The sequence below is a fragment of the Orycteropus afer genome, unplaced genomic scaffold (assembly GCF_000298275.1).
Source record: "Orycteropus afer afer isolate SDZICR_OR568_19922 unplaced genomic scaffold, OryAfe1.0 scaffold00054, whole genome shotgun sequence".
Lineage (NCBI taxonomy): Eukaryota > Metazoa > Chordata > Mammalia > Tubulidentata > Orycteropodidae > Orycteropus > Orycteropus afer.
The window spans coordinates 8774383-8792612 of record NW_006921641.1 but is presented as its reverse complement, the minus strand read 5'-3'; the positions used below and the strand labels follow the sequence as shown (position 1 = coordinate 8792612).

Genomic DNA, 18230 nt, shown 5'->3' with positions numbered 1-18230 from the left:
TAAATCTTCACCCAAATCCTAATAAAAAAAAAAAAAAAAAAATAGTAACTACCTTCAAGAATATATAAAAATACCATGGCTCTGCTGTTAACCTGGGATCTAGATGAGACTCAAGACATGACATGCTGAAGCACAAAGAGAATGGATGGATAAATGGGTGGGGGTGAATAGATGGGTGGGTAAGTGCATGGATGGGCAGGTGGAAGATGGATGGATGAATGGATGGGTGATTGGGATGAAGACTCCCTCTGCTTATAAAAGGTCTGTTTTTTTCTCAGTTCACTCTGTATTCTTCTCAACCCCCTGTGGCTTTGAAAGCTACAGTCCATTTGGAGAGTGAATAATAGATGTAATGTGAGTAAATCCAGTGGAGACAGGTCACACACATCGACTTAGACACACTCAGCTACCCTGGCATGGGGGCTGCACAGGCAGGATTAGGACAGCCTTGTCACTAGCTTATCTACTATGTCTATGTAGCCCAAGTGTTAAAGAAAATGACTCTACACTGTGCACCTAAGTCCACCCCACTTCTCCAAATTTTCTTCTTTACTTTCATCTTTAGTACTTATAACTTATGTAAAGTTATCAGCTAATGTGATCAATCAATTCAAGCTAAGGTGTTCACCATGATCCTCAATTTGTGATTCTCACCACAGTCCCTGCAGACCTTTCTAAAATGCCATATGCTCATGTCCCTTCCCAAGACTAATAAAATTAGAGCTGCTTGAGATGTGCAGTCATGTGAATCTTATAAATGTGTGGCTCTGATTTGAACTATCAAAACTTGAGACCCAGTTACCTAGTGCTGCTCTGACAGAAATACCACAAGTGATGGCTTTAACAGACAGAAATTTATTTTCTCACTATTTAGGAGGCTAGAAACCTGAATTCAGGGCACTGGCTCTATGGGAGGGCTTTCTCTCTCTGTCAGCTCTGGAGGAAGGCCTTTGTCTTCTCAGTTTTTGTTTATTGGTTCCTTGGCGATCTACATGTGGCATGGCATCTAGATAGATGCCATCTTTTCTGCCATCTCTGTTTGCTCCTTTGTGCCTAATCATCACATTTCATATCTCAAAGGTGATTGGTTTAAACACACCCTATACTGATGTGACCTCATTAATATAACAAAGAAAACACTATTCCCAAATGAGATTACATCCACAAGTAACTCATTGCCATAGAGTTGATTCTGACTCATAGCAACCCCTATATAGTTTCCAAGGCTGTAAATATTTATAGAAGCAGACTGCCTCATCTTTCTCCCATGGAGCAGCTCGTAGATTTGAACTGCAGACCTTTTGGCTAGCAACCCACTGCCTTAACCACAGTGCCACCTGAGCTCCACAAGTATATTGTTGTTGTTACATGCCATCAAGTCATACCCGACTCATAACAAGCCCTCTTTGGGTTTCTGAGGCAGTATCATTACGGAAGTAGATTGCCCCATCTTCCTTCCGAGGAGTGGCTGGCGGGTTTTCCACAAGTATAGAACTTAGGATTTATAACACATATTTTTTGGGGGCACCATTCAATTCACAATGTCTACCATACTAACAGTTTAAAGTCCAGTTCCTCTAGAAGGTTGTTTTCAATATTATAACACAAAGGGATGAGGAATCTGGTCCACCTAGGCATCTTGGCACAGATAGTGGGGCTGGTACACTGGGATCCAGCTTAAAGAACACAGACAGGCACTCCGAGAATGAGGGGTGTGAAGTCCCTAACCTGGGATATCTCCTCTGCTCACACCTCACACTCTGAGCAGCCTGGAGGGAGACCAGGCCTGGCCAGTTAGAGGGACACTGGGGAGGAAAGCATTCTTAGCACCTGCTCTAGGTTAGCTCCTTTGCATGTTACCTAATTTAAACCTTACAACAACTCTGTGATGTGGGACAATTATTAACTCAGAGTTCCATTCCATTTTGCAGAAAAGAAAGTGGAAGCTCATAGATTCAGCAACTTGCCTGAGCTTACAAGGTGTAGGGGCTACCTCCCAGGACATATAGCACCCCAAGTCTCAGGACCACCCCATGCTCAGAGAATGCTGGGCTGAACTATTGTTCCTATGCCACGGTATATGGGAAATATGCCCCCGCCAAGCTTGGGTTGTGAGTTTTAAAGCTTTTAAAAATTATCTTTAAAGCCTTTGAATGGCTCTCTCTTTTTAGTGTAAATCACCCAGACATTAAAGCCCTTATTGTATATTTATTAGTGTGTTATTCAGACCAAGGGGAAAAAGAGAGAAGCTGACACTATGAATGACTTTGAAAGTAAGAGAAAGCTGAGTCTGAAATTAAATCATTGTGACACTGCCACTCCAGGGCATCAATTTCAATAAATGATCACCTTTTTTATTCCTGATCCCGTTTGTCATGCAGGTAGGATGCGAGGAGGACTTTGGCTGTATGTGCTGAATGCCACTGGCCTCTCATTTCCCCATACTCACCACGCTCACCACATTTCTCTGGGCCAACCAAAGTTAAAACCCCACCACCACTTGGGAAAAGCAATCAGACCTCTTTTAAGAAGCAAATGCCTTGTGGCATCTTTCCACAGCTGCCCTATTCTGAGACCATCCCTGGCTCAGCCGCTGGGATTTGCTCATTCAGTCTACTTACAGTGCAACTCAGAGTTCCATGCATTAGTGGTCAGTATGGGGTGCTCTCCTTCTTGGGCATTGGTGGTTCAGTGATAGAATGTTAAGTCTTCCATGTAGGAGACCCAGGTTCAACTCCCAGTCAAAGCACCTCATGTGCAGCCACCAACCATCTGTCAGTGGAGGCTTGCATGTTGTTATGATGCTGAACAGATTCAGGGGAGCTTCCAGACTAAGAGGAACCAGGAAGAAAGGCCTGGCAAACAAGTTCTGCCTATCAGTCAATGAAAACTCTGTGGATCACAATGACTCATCCATAACTGATCATAACTGATCATGGGGATGGTGCAGTACTGGGCAACCTTTCTCTCATTATGCATGGGGTTGCTGGGAGTTGGGAGATGACTCAAAGGCAGCAAACAACACAAGGGGGTACCCTCCTCTTTATCATCCTGGGAGTGCCCAAAGAATTGGACAACAGGGTGGGAAGAATCACTTCCAGCTATCCCACTCCTGGTGGCATCCTGAGATGGGAGTTGCTGGTGTTGCAGGGATGGAGGAGGGACACCAAGAGAGAGCAGATGGAAATCACCACAGAGAGTAAGAAGCTGTGGTTGTCCCATAACCATGCTGCAAATGAGTGCTGGAACCAGGACTGAAAGCCTGACACATCCCCTGACACCCACAAATCAATACCTATTCGTATTAAATTACTCCGGCACATCTCCTGTTAGAATTGTTACTGATTCTCAAAGCTAGGATCTTCGGTCAGAACTGATTGGCTTAAATAAACATGGCAGCTATGTGGGGACCTGGAGGGAAGCTGTAGATGCTAATTTGAGGGTGGTAAGGTTTGAGGGGGTCCTGATGCAGCACTCATCTGAAAACACAGAAGGGAGCGTGGGGAAGGTTGGCTCAGGAATGCCAAGATGGAGATGGGACTGGCTACACTGTGATCATGCCACACCTGAGGCCTCTGCTGCCTCATCAAGGAGGCTGGTGGGAAGGGTTTTAACTCAAGTCTCTTCTGGGTTCTAAGGGTTGAGTTCTTGTGGAAAGGTGAGGCTTTGTGCCAAGGAGAATTGCATTTCTCTGTTGTTCTCTGGAATGAGCCTTGTTTGTGTTGTGAAGTAGCCCTGACAGTTTATCTTGGCTCAAGATGGAGTATTACCAAATCCTTTAGATCTAAAACATCTTGTCAAGTATTAGTAATTCAATGATTACAAACTTCTATCCTCTCAGGGCCCAATTCTTCTCTAACATATGGTATAGGTCTGGTCACACATAATAAAGTCCCCAGACTCCAAAGACAGAGTTGTGAGTTCAAAGAGGAAGGGAGACTTGTGCTGGGAAAGGAACCCAGGAAATATCTCCATAGCCTCCTCCATCCAAAACACCACCAGTCCTTGAGTTTGTCCTAAGTCCAAAGGGCACTGAATTCACACAGTCAATTGCTGTTGCTGGGTTGACTTTTCTATAGTATTGCTTTCAGCAGAATGGCAGTGCAGTGCAGTGGGGTGCTTACTAGGCAGATGAGGAGCTGGGCTGTCTGCTGGCTCTCCTGGTCATTTCTCTCTGTTCAGCCTCTTACTATCTGTGGGTCTCAATTTAAAGACATTTGTACCAGGATGTGTTGTTAATATTTCACTTGTTTCTTTCTTACTGGACTGGCCATTCCTTGAAGGCAGTGACCATATCATCTTTGGCTGTGTATTCCTAGCACCTATTACATGGCAGTAGGAAGAAAGGCCTGGCAATATACTTCTGAAAATTAGCCAATGAAAACCCCATGAGTCACAACAGAGCATTATCTGTTATAGTGATGGAGGATAGTTGTCTGATGTAGTGATGGAGGATAAGCCCCCTCAGTTAGAAGGCACTCAAAACACACAGTGGCCACAACAATGGATTTGAGCATATCAATGATTGTGACGAAGTTGCAAGAGTGGGCAACATTTCCTTCTGTTGTACAGGAGGTCATCATGAGTGGGAGCCCACTGGATGGCAACTAATAATAGCTGTATATGGAGGCACTCAAGCCATGCTTGTTAAAGGAATGTATGAGAAGAACAAGATCTACATTTATTAAGTATCTACCACAGTCCAGGTACAATATGAGCCATTTTCTTTAAGTCATTTCACATCTTGCCATATTAAATAGTTATCATATTCTTTTAACTCTTGGGAACTCTGTGCCCTCTAAATTCTAGCTAAGATATCCTAAGCCTATCCACATCTGTGGCCAGCCACAGCTGACATCTTTGGTAGACCCGGTTTCTTGGCTACCTTGCCTATAGCCATTCTGGTTGGCAGGTGAGCAGGCCAGGCATGCCTTCTGTCTGTCCCCTGGGAGACCTCCCAAGGCTAGGCCACCTCAGCAGATGTGGCTGCTCACGCTCTGAGGTTCATTATGCCCTGTGTGCTCTGTTGTGATCCTGGTGACTAGGAAGGGAGCAGCTGCTGTGAATGCCTGAACTGCCTTCCCTTGCCTCTTAGCGCTTTCAGACAGGCACTGGCTGCTCTGCTGACGTTGTGCGCCAGCCGGCACTGTGCGCTCATGACTCAGTGGTTTCTGGGGGACTTGGTGGTGTCTGCCTTTTTGTTCCTCAGCCCACTCCTCTGAGTCAGGCTTTTCCCAGGCGACTCAGTTATTATAACTTCCTCCCTTGTAACTACAAACACTGAATGCTATTTTCCTAACAGCGGTCCCCAAACCACCATCTTCAGGTATGAGAGGAAGCCAGCCCTGTTTGTAATCATCACAGTCATCACTACCAGGATATCACTGTGTCCCCCTCATCCTCAGAGCCTCAAGCTGCTGAAGTCATCTCTGACATTAAAGAGAGTGAGCTTTCAGTGAGGCACACTGCTGCCTCAAAACCAAAGGTTCCTTGAGACTGGTGAGACCTCATAACCAGAGGGCAGATGAGTCTCAATCATCTGTGATCCCAAACTCTGAGCAGAGCAAAGCAGCTTTGGATATTAATTAGTGACCTTCTACATTTGCATCATGCTCAGAGCATGCAAATCCTTCACATCATTTATTGCATTGACCCTTGCAACAACATGTGGGCAAGGCAGGCTTCATCACTTCTACTTTGCAGATAGTGAAACTGAGGCTTGGGAGACTGTCTTAGTCCTCTAGTGCTGCTATAACAGAAATACCACAGAGGAATGGGTTTAACAAACAGGACTTTATTCTCTCACAGTTTAGGAGACTAGAAGTCTGATTTCAGAGTGCTGGCTCTAGGGGCTGGGTGAAGGACCATCGACTTTGGGTTTCAGCTCCACCTCTTGTTCCAGGCTCACTGAGCAAGCTAGAGGCTTCTTCTGACTCATGCAGCTGGTGGCTGCTGAGGGCAATGAACCTAAGATTGTATGCAAAGTGAGCAGCAGTAAAATGATATGATCCCAGCATTGGCAAGCAAAATGGCAGACCACTGTTTAAGTCCAGGAACAATCCCAAGATCAGCAGCTAACAGCAGGCTGTTGGTTCAAGTCCAGGAACTGGAGATGAAGACTTGGCCAAATGCAGGATCCAAATGTGCTGAAAACTAGAGACCTTTCTCAAAGCTTTTTCATATTTACTGGAAGCAGGCCACAGCCCAAAGGCAACTTCCCTTCAACTACTTAGCTGCTCACAGCAGATTCCACCATGGAAGAGGTTACAATCTTGTCATGCGGAACAACTACATCTAGCTGTCAAGCCTCAAAACCACAGCCCAGACAAGATGACACATAACCTTAACTACCACAGAGGGGATGGGACTTGTCTGAAGTCATTAGCTGGTTTATGGAACATCCTTGGTGGAAGAATTGGTCCTATATATCTGTAGGACAGATAGTTAAGAACTGCCCCATAGGGTTTCCAAGGCTGTAATCTTTATGGAAGCAGCAAGATATATCTTTCTCTCATAGAGAAGCTAGTGAGTTTGAACTGCTGACCTTTTAGGTAGCAGTCAAGTGCTTAACCACTGTGCCACCAGGACTCCTCTCTATGGCCCTAACAGATAGAACATACTCAATAAATGATTTTCATTGAACTGATGATTGAATGGTGAAGTAGAACTTGAGTTCAGGGCTGCTGATTCCCATCACAATGATCATTTTACTGCAGGACCAATCTTCCAGCATTGCTCTTTGGCTAAAAATAGCCTGATGTCAGGCCGTCTAGGTTCAGATCCCTTCTACAATGCCCTAGGCAGAGAGCTTGGGCAAATCATATGACCTCATTGAGTTTCCTTTTCTTTAAGATGCAAGATAATAACAGCACTGCTTTATTTTGTTGTGAGTATTCATTGGGCTGTATGTAAAATGAGCAGCAGTGACCGGCTAGCATATCCAGCAAGCAATTAATAAATGTTAGTGGTAGTTATTATTCATCGGAAGGAAGGTTGGGCAATTCTACTTCCGTAGTGATACTGCCTCGGAACCCCAAGGAGGGGTCGCTATGAGTTGGGTTTGACTCGACGGCACATAACAACAACAACAACAAAGTTATTATTCAAGGGTGGAGACTGGGCCTTATACTTCGTTACAATCCCAGGACCTAGGATAGTGACTGGCACATACCCACTAAAACTGAAACTCATTATGTGACCCAGAACAAGTCCTTTCCTCTTTCTGGGACTTGGATCCCCATTAAATTGAGGGAGTGAATCAGGTAAATCCCAAGGTTCTTCCCAGTTCCAAATGTTTCTTTTAACAGTTGTTCTCAGTGGGAATGATTTTGACCCCAAGAGGACATTTTGCAATGTTGGTAGATATCTGAGGTTGTTAGGTATAGGCCAGGAATGCTATAAGGATTCCACAATGGACAGGACAGGCCCCACCCCCAAGAATTACCAGCCCAAAATGTCAATAGTGCTGAAGCTGAGAAGCCCTAGTTCAGCTCTATACAAAAACCCATAGTGCTTTGATTTGCTGGTCAAGTGCCTTGTGCCTTGCAGCTTGCCAAGATGGAGAGGGAGCAGAATTCTTCAGCAGTACAGCATCTATTGATTGCCCCTTTAGCTGCCACCATCCACCCTCACCACATTGATCTTGTTGGGGGGAGGGGGCAGGCTGGCCCAGGCATCTTTTAATTTAGCAGTGAAATCACTCTTGCTCATCACTAAATCCCAGATGGGAATGGCACTGCCAGGGCTGGAAGAGAACATCTCTGTGCCCAAGATGCATGTAGCCTGGGCTTGTGGATTCAGGGACCATGCCAAGCAAACTTGCCACATTGCTAGATTTGTCTCAGCCCCTCTGGCTCCCTTTCTCCTGCCTCAAGTCACCCCCTCTAGAAGACAGACCAAGTCCTCTGATGATGAAAGAGTCATACTGGGAAGAGGACAATGGGCCAGAGGTATGCCCTTGAGGCTAGTGGCCATGTAGTCTGGAGAACTACAAGTTCATAGGCTGCCCTCACTGGAGGGTCTCAGTCTCCTAGTTCTCACCACATAGGAGGTGAGGCTGCCCCCACTTCACTTGTCCCAAGGTTCTAAAGGATCTAAATCACCTTTATTTATAAGGTTCTTTTATTTTCTATTTTCTCTTTTCCAATCCCACCCTTTTCCCCTGAGTTCTCATGGTGGATTTCCTAGAAATAGCATGAATGAGGAAAGGGGAAACCTGTAGGGCCACAGGTAACTACTTACTTCCTCTCTCTGCCTGTTTTCCCATCTGTTACATGAGAACTGGCTTGATAATCATGACCATAGGGAAATAAAGAGGGGGAAACACCTTGCACACTCCCTATGGCTAGTCATATCAAGGGTCAGTATCATCTTTCTGACTGTGCTCTACAAGGAAAAGGATACTGGCATGCAGAAGAGCACTTTTCCTCTCATACTCAGGCACATTTTCAGTCTGTCCTTCTGGAAGACCTCACACTCTACTCCATGGCACCACAGTGGATGGCTGAGGCTTAGCAAGCAAGAACAGTACTCCCTGGTTCTGCCAGGCTTGGTGGGGTGGGAGGCAATGGTGAAAACATAAGTCAGAATGATCAGCTCATGAAGCTGGGCAAATATGTATATGGTGGCTCCACAAAGCCATCAGCCTTGCCAATGGCTGGGAAGCCTTACCAAATGGGCCCTGGGAAAGGAGTCCATGCTGAAAGGAAGGTTGGTTCCAGAGTGCTTTCCACCCAAAACTGTGGACAGTCTAAAGCTACGACATTCCTCCTGGTTAGCACAGCAAGAGGCAATTGGTAGCTAGGACCTCCCAGCCAGCCCAAAGAAGCATTTCAGAAGGAAAATCAGTGGATCTCAGGTCTGGGGAGAGTACCCTTCTGATGCCAAGATTTCATTCCTGCTGGGATTGCAGCAGCTTGTAGTTCTTTTAAGCACAACTTAAGCACAGATGGATTAGTAGAATGCAGAAGGGTAGAGACGAGTTTCAAGAAATTACCAAAAGGCCCATACTGCTTTAGTGGAAAAACAATAGACAGGGTCTCCCCCATCACAGGGGTGGAGAGTGCGTAGCAGTCATCATTCAGATGAGACCCCTCTGAAAAAGGTATTTTTTTCCTCCAGAAAAGGTAGAGATTTGGGATCTCTCTCTAGCAAATATGCCACAAGAAAGATCCTTCACCTTTGTCTAACATAATCAGATCTATATCCTTTAAAAACTGGGGTCATGGGGCAGTATTTACACTTATGGAATGGGGGAGGGGGACAGGCACAGTGATACCCTGGCTCCAGTATCCAATGTCACTACTTCTAGAGTTCCTGTGGATAACTGAGAAAGCAAGTGAGCATCTCCAGAAAGCTTAGAGAATTTCAGTGACATGGGTATTGGCTGTGTCTTCAATATTGTGTAAGATTTGGAGGCTCTAGGACCAATCTCTCATCCAATAGCTACTGAACTGATACTGAGGTGATATCCAATGACCAATTCTGCTTTGGAGTCCTCAGTCCAGTAGGAGCTACGTGGGTAGCCATAATATGTTGTCCTTTCCCTTCCTGCCCAAGTTTTGCTGGTAAAGCCCAGTTTCCAGCATATTAAATTACTTTAATTTCTGCCTTTAACACTCCCCTTGGCTGTTTACTTCTTGGCTCCATCTGGTCTTTGGGAAATGAATATATTTAACACCCACTCATTAAATGCCCACTGTAACAGCTGATCCTCTGCCCTCTGGAAAGATCGTCAGCCAGGGCGGTCAGAGAGACCCACAGATCAATGCCTGAGACACTACTCAGGGAATATTAGCAGTAATAGCTCAATTTGGACCCTACCCATTAAAAGACTATTGTGAGTTTTAAGTAGATGTCTTAGATTCTGGAAAATTGCAGCCAAAAGCCAAATCACCTTTTATAAAAATCAATCTTGGGCCTGGGGAAGACTTACCCATGCTTCCCTGGACTGGGCACCAGGAGGATCTCTTGTCCAGCCTCGTTGTGGGGCAGCAGCTGGGCCACATACCTCCCAGAGGGCTGCAGGTGCCTGTGCACCGAGACAGCCAGGGTGCAGTGATCACTGCTGCTCCGCATCCATGGGCTGAGGATGGTGTGCTTGGAGTTTGCTGAGGTATTGAGGAGGAGGAAGGAGCCTGGAGAGAGATAGGGAAAGTGAATTTGAATATGTGTCCAGACAGGAGGACCAGCAGCAGCCCTGTTGCAGGGTTTAGAGGCCCCAGCACTATAACTAGTGCTGTCCGAGGAGGGCTCTATCCCATTCTGTCCACAAGCCTAACTCTCTAACTTCTTATTTTTTTCTTTGTAAAAAGCATAACCTGAGGCAGGAGGTCAGTGACTGGGGGCATGGGCTTCATAACCAGGCAGACCTTGGTTCCAATTTGCTTAGCTCCACCACTTACCAGTTTTGTACCCTTGAGCCTCTGGTTTTTCATCTGTAAAATGGGAATATAAATATATATTTCCAAGTGTCCTTGTGAAGAGTATGTGAGATAATGCACGAGAGCACTTCACATAGATTTTGGCAGAGAGGACGCACCCTATAAATCATCAGTTACTTGATTTAGACTGACTGTCTTCTCTATTAATGTAGAAATGACGGTTCATAGATCTTTTACTAGCCAATAAACACAATTGGCAAAGTCCCATGGGTAACATGTGAAGATTAGGGGTTATAACTTAAACCCCCAAAGAGTGACCAGAGTCAGAGACCCAACTAAGACATTCCCATAGATTTTCATCCTGGTCTAGGGGACAGGCTGAAGAGAGTTAATTCCTCCGTAAATGTGTTCAGTGGAGCCAGAGCGTCAGTGCCATCTTGGAAACATAGATGTGGTATCTCTGTTGCTGTTAGGTGCCGTTGACTCAGCTCTGAATCATAGCAACCCTACATACAACAGAACAGAATACTGGTCAGCCCTGCACCATCTTCATAATCTTTATGTTTGCGTGTATTATTATAACCTTGTGTCAGTCCATCTCGTTGAGGGTCTTCCGCTTTTTCACTGACCCTCTACTTTACCAAGCATGATGCCCTTCTTCAGGGACTGGCCCCTCCTGATAACATGTCTGAATTTCATGAGACAATGTCTCACCATCCTTGCTTCTAAGGTGCATTCTGGTTGCACTTCCTCAAAGACAGATTTGTTCATTCTTCTAGCAGTCCACAGTGCATTTAATATTCTACTTGGTCTTTCTTAATCATTGTCCAGCTTTTGCATGCATATAAGATGATTAAAAATACGATGGATTGAGTCAGGCAGAACTTAGTGCTCAAAGTGACATCTTTCTTTTTAATACTTTAAAGAGTCTTTTGCAGCACATTTGCCAATGCAATCCTTTCTTGATTGTTGCCTCCATGGACATTGATTGTGGATCCAAGTAAAATGAAATCCTTTACAACTTCTCTATTTATCAGAATGCTGCTTATTGACTGTGCAGTGTAGTAAATTACTTACTGTGGCTTTTCTACCCATAAGTCTTTGTAAACTCCAAGGTGGGATTTTCTATGAGCAACTGAGGAGCTCCTGATTGCTGAAGTTGTCCACCTGGAGTATTTCTGTTGGGAGTGGCACAAAACAATGTTCTGGGAGGTGTCCACTCTCTCTCACGTGCTTAGAGTTCTGATGCTATGATTGGCTAGTTTGACTACCCTGCCGTGCTGGAAAGGAGTCCTCCTAGAGGCAGAACTCTCCCTGACTGCTGGTTGAGGAAGACGTGCTGCTGAAAGAGACATGCGCTGCTGAAAGAGACATGTGCTGCTGGGAAAGAGATGCAAGAGACAGGCATTGCTGAGTAAGACACCAAGGGACATGCACTGCTGGGGGAGAGACTGTGAGAGACTTGGCTGAGAGATGGTGGGCTGGGAGAGAGACTGAGCATTCTTCCTGAACTTGAATTGTAGCCTGGTGCTTCCCTAATAAACCCCGTAATCTGTGAGCTCTGTGTGGCCACTGCAGCGAATTACTGAACCCAGGAGAGAGGTGGTGGGTGCTTTGGGAGGAACAGTTGGTGAAAGGGCTGGAGGGAGGCAGCATGTCTGGCCTTGCAATAATAGGCCTTGGGCTATTGATAGTGATTCTGCCTTCCTCTTGTGGGATTAGAGGAAGTCAGAACATGTGGCTTCTGTGCCATTTTTGCAGACTGGTTATGAGGATTCCTTACGTTTAGTTGTAATCCACACTGAAGGATGTAGTCTTTGATATTCATCAGTAAGTGCTTCAAATCTTATCACTGTCAGCAAGCAAGGTATACCATCTGCATATCTCAGGTTGTTAGTAAGTCTTCCTTCAATCCTGATGTTGTGTTTTTCTCCACATAGTCCAGCTTCTTGGATGATTTGCTTAGCATACAGATTGAGTAACTGTGGTGAAAGTGTACAGCCCTAACACATATCTTATCTGATTTTAAACCACACAGTATCCCCTTGTACTGTTTGGACAACTGCATCTTGGTCTATGTACAGGTTCCACATGAGCATAATGAAGTGTTCTGGAATTCCCATTCAGTGTAATGTTACGAATATTTTGTTATGATCCACATAGTCAAATGCCTTTCCATAGTCAATAAAACACAGGTAAACATCTTTCTGATATTCTCTGGTTTCAGGCAAGATTCATTTGACATTAGCAGTGATATCCCTCCTCCCACATCCTCTTCTGAATCTGGCTTGAGTTTCTAGCAGTTCCCTGTGGATATACAGCTGTAACCATTTTTGAATTATCTTCAGCAACATTTTACTTGTGTTCAATACTAATGATATTGTTTGATAATTTCTGCATTCTGTTGGATCACTTTTCTTTTGAATGGGCACAAATATGGATCTCTTTCAGTTAGTTGGTCATGTAGCTGTCTTCCAAATTTCTTGCCATAGTGAGCGTTTCCAGCATTGCATCCATTTGTTGAAACATCTCAATTGGGATTCCATCAATTCCTGAAGCCTGTTGTGCCTGTGCTTTCCATGCAGCTTGGGCTTTTTTCTTCAATACTATTGGTTCTTGATCATAGGCTACCTCCTGAAATGGTTGAACACCAACCAATTCTTTTTGGTACAATGACTCTGTGTATTCCTTCCATCTTCTTTTGTTGATTCCTGGATTGTTCAATGCTTGCCCATAAAATCCTTAAATATTGCAACTCAAGTCTTAAATTTTTTTCTCCAATTCTTTCAGCTCTGTACTCTGCAAACTCGGGGATGTTGGGCCACTCTACATGCCACAGTTGAAATGTGACTTGGGATATCTACATTACATTCACCCAAGTTGGGACTCCATTTATGTCAGCTGAGCAACTCAGAGTTCCCCAGGAATGTATGTTGGCTCTAGGCTCTCAAATAGAGTTATGGTGAGTTTTTTTGAGAGGTGGGTGGTTTGGAGGAGGATTAGTTGGGTTACGTATTATGTAATGGTTAAGAGCACATGTTCTGCTCCTTTGCTTACTAGCTGAATGATCCTGGGCAAAGCATAACTTGTTTATGTTTCAGTTTCCTTGTTTATGAAATGGGGTGAGAAGGGTTGGCTAAACTCAATAATCTCTAAGATCCATTTCAGCTCTTTGAGTCTATGAGTCATGGGAATTTGTAGCTGGTCTCCACAAAGGAAGCCCTACAAATCCCCCTGGTGCCACGCCTATGGCAGTTTTTCTCTGGGGCAAACCAACCCTAATTCCAGTAGCACAGGCCAAATGACCTTCAAGAAACCTACATTCACAGGGATTACTGTCAGCATAAAAACACAGCACCATTTTATTGTTCTAGGCAGAATGCATTAATTTTACTTGCTGCACTTCTGCATTGAAGCTTTGGACAATTCAATACCGCTTCTTCTGCGATGGAAGTCATTCCAGCAAATCCTTTACTTCCTCAATGGGGACCAGCTAATGAGTGCTCAGTCTTCTTAAATGACCTCCAGCATTTCAAATTAGTCTCCCTTTGCTGATAAACTTATTTACAAATAGGCAAATGAACTAGCAGCTTGCATAAAGAGTGATGCAGATGACAGATGGGTGATGCCTACCTGAAGTAAAGCATTTTCCAAGGATATGGTATTGTAGCAGGAACTGGAGATTTGCAACCTTGTGTAAGCAGGTAAATGTGACCTACAGCTATAATCAGCTACAGCACAATATTCCTCTGGATCAGGGACATGGGCAGAAGTACTGGAAATGGAAACTCCTTTAATTTGTAGGAAGTTGGCAAGGTATAGGAACATTTGAAAAGTACTTTACAGCCCTCGGGAAATCATTTACAGTATTGTTCTATATTATTATGAGGTAATATTCCTCTCATGAGAACAGGGGTAAAGGAAAGAATGTAGAATCAAAGATTCAGAATTGGAAAGGAATTAAAGATCATCAAACACAATCCTCTCACTTTTCTAAGAAGCAAAATGGAGATCAGGATGTGAAAATGACTTGTCAGAAGTCTCAGTTGCAAAGTTAAGACTAGACTCCAGGTCTCTGGACTCCTAATTCAGTTCTCTTTTCCTTTCATTTTTCTCATTAAGCCACTGTGTTCTTTTGCCTAAAATGTGAACAGTCTACCTCATGGCCAGGCTGTGTAGCTTAGGAATTCAGAGGGTAGGTAAGGGAGAAAAGGGGGCAGATTTTACCAAACTGATTTTACCACTTTCTTCTTCACTCCTTCTTGCCCTCAAATTTCATGTACTGAATGTATATTTTGAGCAAACATCCAAGCACTGACTCTACCCTGGGGACACAGATATGAACCAGGCACAGTTCTGGCCTTTGAGGAACACCAGATCCAGTAGGGGTAAAGAGATGTCTCCAGATAATAAGCAATAGAGGTTATAAAGTCATAAGACCCATACAGGTAAAACACTTGGGGAGGCCTCAGGAAGGAGACTTAGGTCCCGTTGGGATGGTTCATAAAGGAGATGACCTTTGAGACTGATCCAAAAGGGAAGGAAAAATGAAGATAATTTGCAGATCTGGTCCTACCAGAATTGAAGTGAATTGAAGTGAAGACAGTGGTTAAAGGCCTAGAGTTAGAAATCAGTGAGTGGCAGAGTTTGGCTGTAGAGTGGGATACAGAATTTAATTGCAGAGTGGAATGCATGAAGAGAAAACTGGGAAATAAGGAGGGCTGGGATGGTATCATGTGGGATCAGACCGACCATAAAGTGCATTTAATTCCTGGCTAAAGATTAACAGCTTTATTTTGTAGACAATGAGGAGCCAGAAAAGTTTTTGAGTAGGGTAGTGATACCATCACAGTGCTGCTTCAAGAAGATTAATGTGGTATGGTGTGGGGAAGGGGATGTCAGTGTTGACCTAACCACATCCTACACAGCAGTCTACACCAGGCAAAGAATGTGACTAAATGCACATATGAGGTTTTGAATATGTTACCATTGTAAACAAAGGTGCATGTTGGGAAATAGACTCTGGTACTGACTAGGGTTTCCAATATGTTAGTGTGTATCTGTCCAGAGCAGGCGAGGGCTCAGGAATCAATTCTTGGGACAGAGCCTTGCTCCACACTCTCTAGAAGCATGGTCTGGGGTTAGAATGAAGCCCATCCAATGTCCTGAGAGATACAGTTTTCACATAAAGGGAGCAGCAACTGTGCCCTACTGAGATGTTTTCAAGTTGGTAGAAAGGTGGGTTGAAACCAGTAATTTATTGAGCTACTGAAAGAAAGAAGGTAGGGAAAATGAAGGAGATGCCCCCCTTCTTCTCAGAAAGATTACCTGCATGTGTGTGCATGTGTGTGCATGCATGCACACGGATACACACAGACACATACACACACATGGGAAACCCAAGTTCCCAGCACAAAGGAGAAAATCCAGAGGATGTGGAGCTATCCCTGCATCACTCATCTTTCTTTCTGGGTGTGGAAACAGCATGGAAATTCTATTCCTGTAATTCAGTATCTCAATACGGGACTCTTTCAAACCTGACTGGAAAATGGATTACTTTTCCAGTTCTAATATGTGAGATGATTTTTATATGAATTTTAGTTTGTGCAACTGGACTATCAATAAAAGACTGAGCTTAAAGTATTTCTACTCTCAATGAAACCCTATAGTTGAGAGATATCTCTTCATCAGCAGCTTTCCCCTACCAAAAAAAGGAAAAAAAAAAAAAAAAAAAAAGCATTTCATAAGCTTCTTGGGATATTGTCAGTATAAATCTTTTCAGGAGAATTTATCTCTCTTCTCCCTTTTTCCGTTTCCTGTTTATTTTTCTCAGAATAGCTTGGGGCTATGTGAGGGCTCCTTGGGTCCCTTCTAATTAAGAAGGATGGTCTAGCAGCACACATACCTTGCCCCAGCGTGGGCCAGGAGGGAGTAGGGAAGGAGATCAAAGAGCCATGCCCATCCAGTGCTCAGATTTTGCTTTCCTTATTACTGACTCATGTTGATATGCTCAAAAATTAAATATGAAGTGGTTATTATTTTTTACTTGTGGTCATCTATATAGCTTTGCTATCATGTCAGCCAGAAAATTATGAGCCAGAAACCAGGGAGCATGAACCTTGAGATCAGACAGACACTTTCTTACCAAGCTCTGTTTCTATTCAGTTATGGGTCTTTGACAAATTCTTTAAAACTTAGTTTGGCCAGCACTATGCCTGGCCCATAGCACTCTTTTTAGGGGCTCTGGTGGCATAGTGCCTAAGGTATTTGACTGCTAACCAAAAGGCTGGCAGTTCAAACCCACCAGCCACTCCTCAGAAGGAAGGTTGGGCAAGCTACTTCCATAGTGATATCACCTCGGAAACCCAAGGCAGGGTCGTTATGAGTCGAATCTGACTAAATGACACTGAGGGTTTTATTTATTTATTTATTTATTGTAAACTTGGAATTAGAACTGAATTTGAGCCTTAGCTCTGTCACTAGCAAATTTCCTCTGTTTGTAAAATGAGAGGGTTGTATAGCATCTCTCTAAGGACTCTTACAGCTCCAAACTGTCAGTAATTCTATCTGCTGGCCTAGAATATTATCAGTGTAAGGGAACCACATCAAGTCTCCAAGGCCCCAAATCCTAAAGACTTCTCCTAATTTACCTCTCCTGACAATTCTAAACCAACAGCTTCAATCAATTGGCCAAATACTCTGTAAACTTTCTGGCTGAGAAGTGAACCGTGATTCCCTGCCCTGCCTTTCTCTCCCCAGATTTACACTAATGCATCCCTGCAAAGGCCTCTTGTCCTAAAATCATTTGCTTCTGGGTATGCCCCTGCTAGAAGGGAGTACTGTCTCCAGATGCCAGCTGTCTAGTACAGAGCCTGCCACTGTATTAAAACTCAATAGTTTTAAAAAAATCAAAGTCATATATACATACATACGGCAAGAAGTGAAATAAATAGTTCGGAACAGCTTATAATAATAATATGTTGTTGTTGTTGTTATGTGCCGTCAAGTTGGACCCGATTCATAGCGACCCCTCCTTGGGTTTCTGAGGCAGTATCATTACGGAAGTAGATTGCCCAACCTTCCTTCCAGGGAGTGGCTGATGGGTTTGAACCACCAGCCTCCTGGTTAGCAGTCAAGTGCCTTAGGCACTATGCTACCAGAGCTCCTCCCTATAATAATATAGTGACTTTGAAAAAAAAAAAAAAACTATCCCAAAATCCTGCTTTCCCCACTAAGTCCCATACTCCAGAAGTAACATTTTTAAGAGATTTTTCTTTATATTTGGTAGTTACAATTATAATTCTAAATATTATTCTTAACCTCAGTAGGTTCTTACTTGGTGTAATAATTTCAGATTTTTTCCAACAACCCAATAGTATGAAAGATGAGGATTTAGCTAATACAACTTCTTTGTAATTCTTGACATATTTTTTAGACCATTTTTTACCTTTTGTTGCTTACCTTTCTAACTTTACATGATCTGTTTGTTACTTGTTCTATCAGCTTTATCAGTACACTTGACTCACTTCACTATAAGATGAGGCAGTTAGTCATCTTGCCCTTCCTTGCACTTCACCTCTCCCACATCCACCTCCCAGACCAGCTGGGCTTTTCCTTTGCATTGTCAAGGTGGTGTATGGATCGTTAAATCTTGTGTGGTTTGTTTACAGGTTGATGCTACCCCAAAACGCATTGCTGATGAGTCAATTCCAACTCATAGTGACCCTATGTTGTTGTTGTTGTTTTGTGCTGTCGAGTCAGACCCAACTCATAGGACCCCTCCTTGGGTTTCCAAGGCAGTATCACTACAGAAGTAGATTGCCCAACCTTCCTTCCGAGGAGTGGCTA

The 18230-nt window shown here is 43.9% G+C and overlaps 1 protein-coding gene across 1 annotated transcript in view; it reads right to left on the bottom strand.

Moving 5' to 3' along the window:
- ALK (ALK receptor tyrosine kinase) overlaps positions 1–18230 on the bottom strand; it is a 1238429-nt gene that overhangs the window by 606004 nt on the left and 614195 nt on the right. The window contains exon 4 of the mRNA XM_007938814.2: positions 9935–10136. Within this exon, the coding sequence (XP_007937005.1) occupies positions 9935–10136 (202 nt within the window). The remainder of the gene's footprint in view (positions 1–9934; positions 10137–18230) is intronic.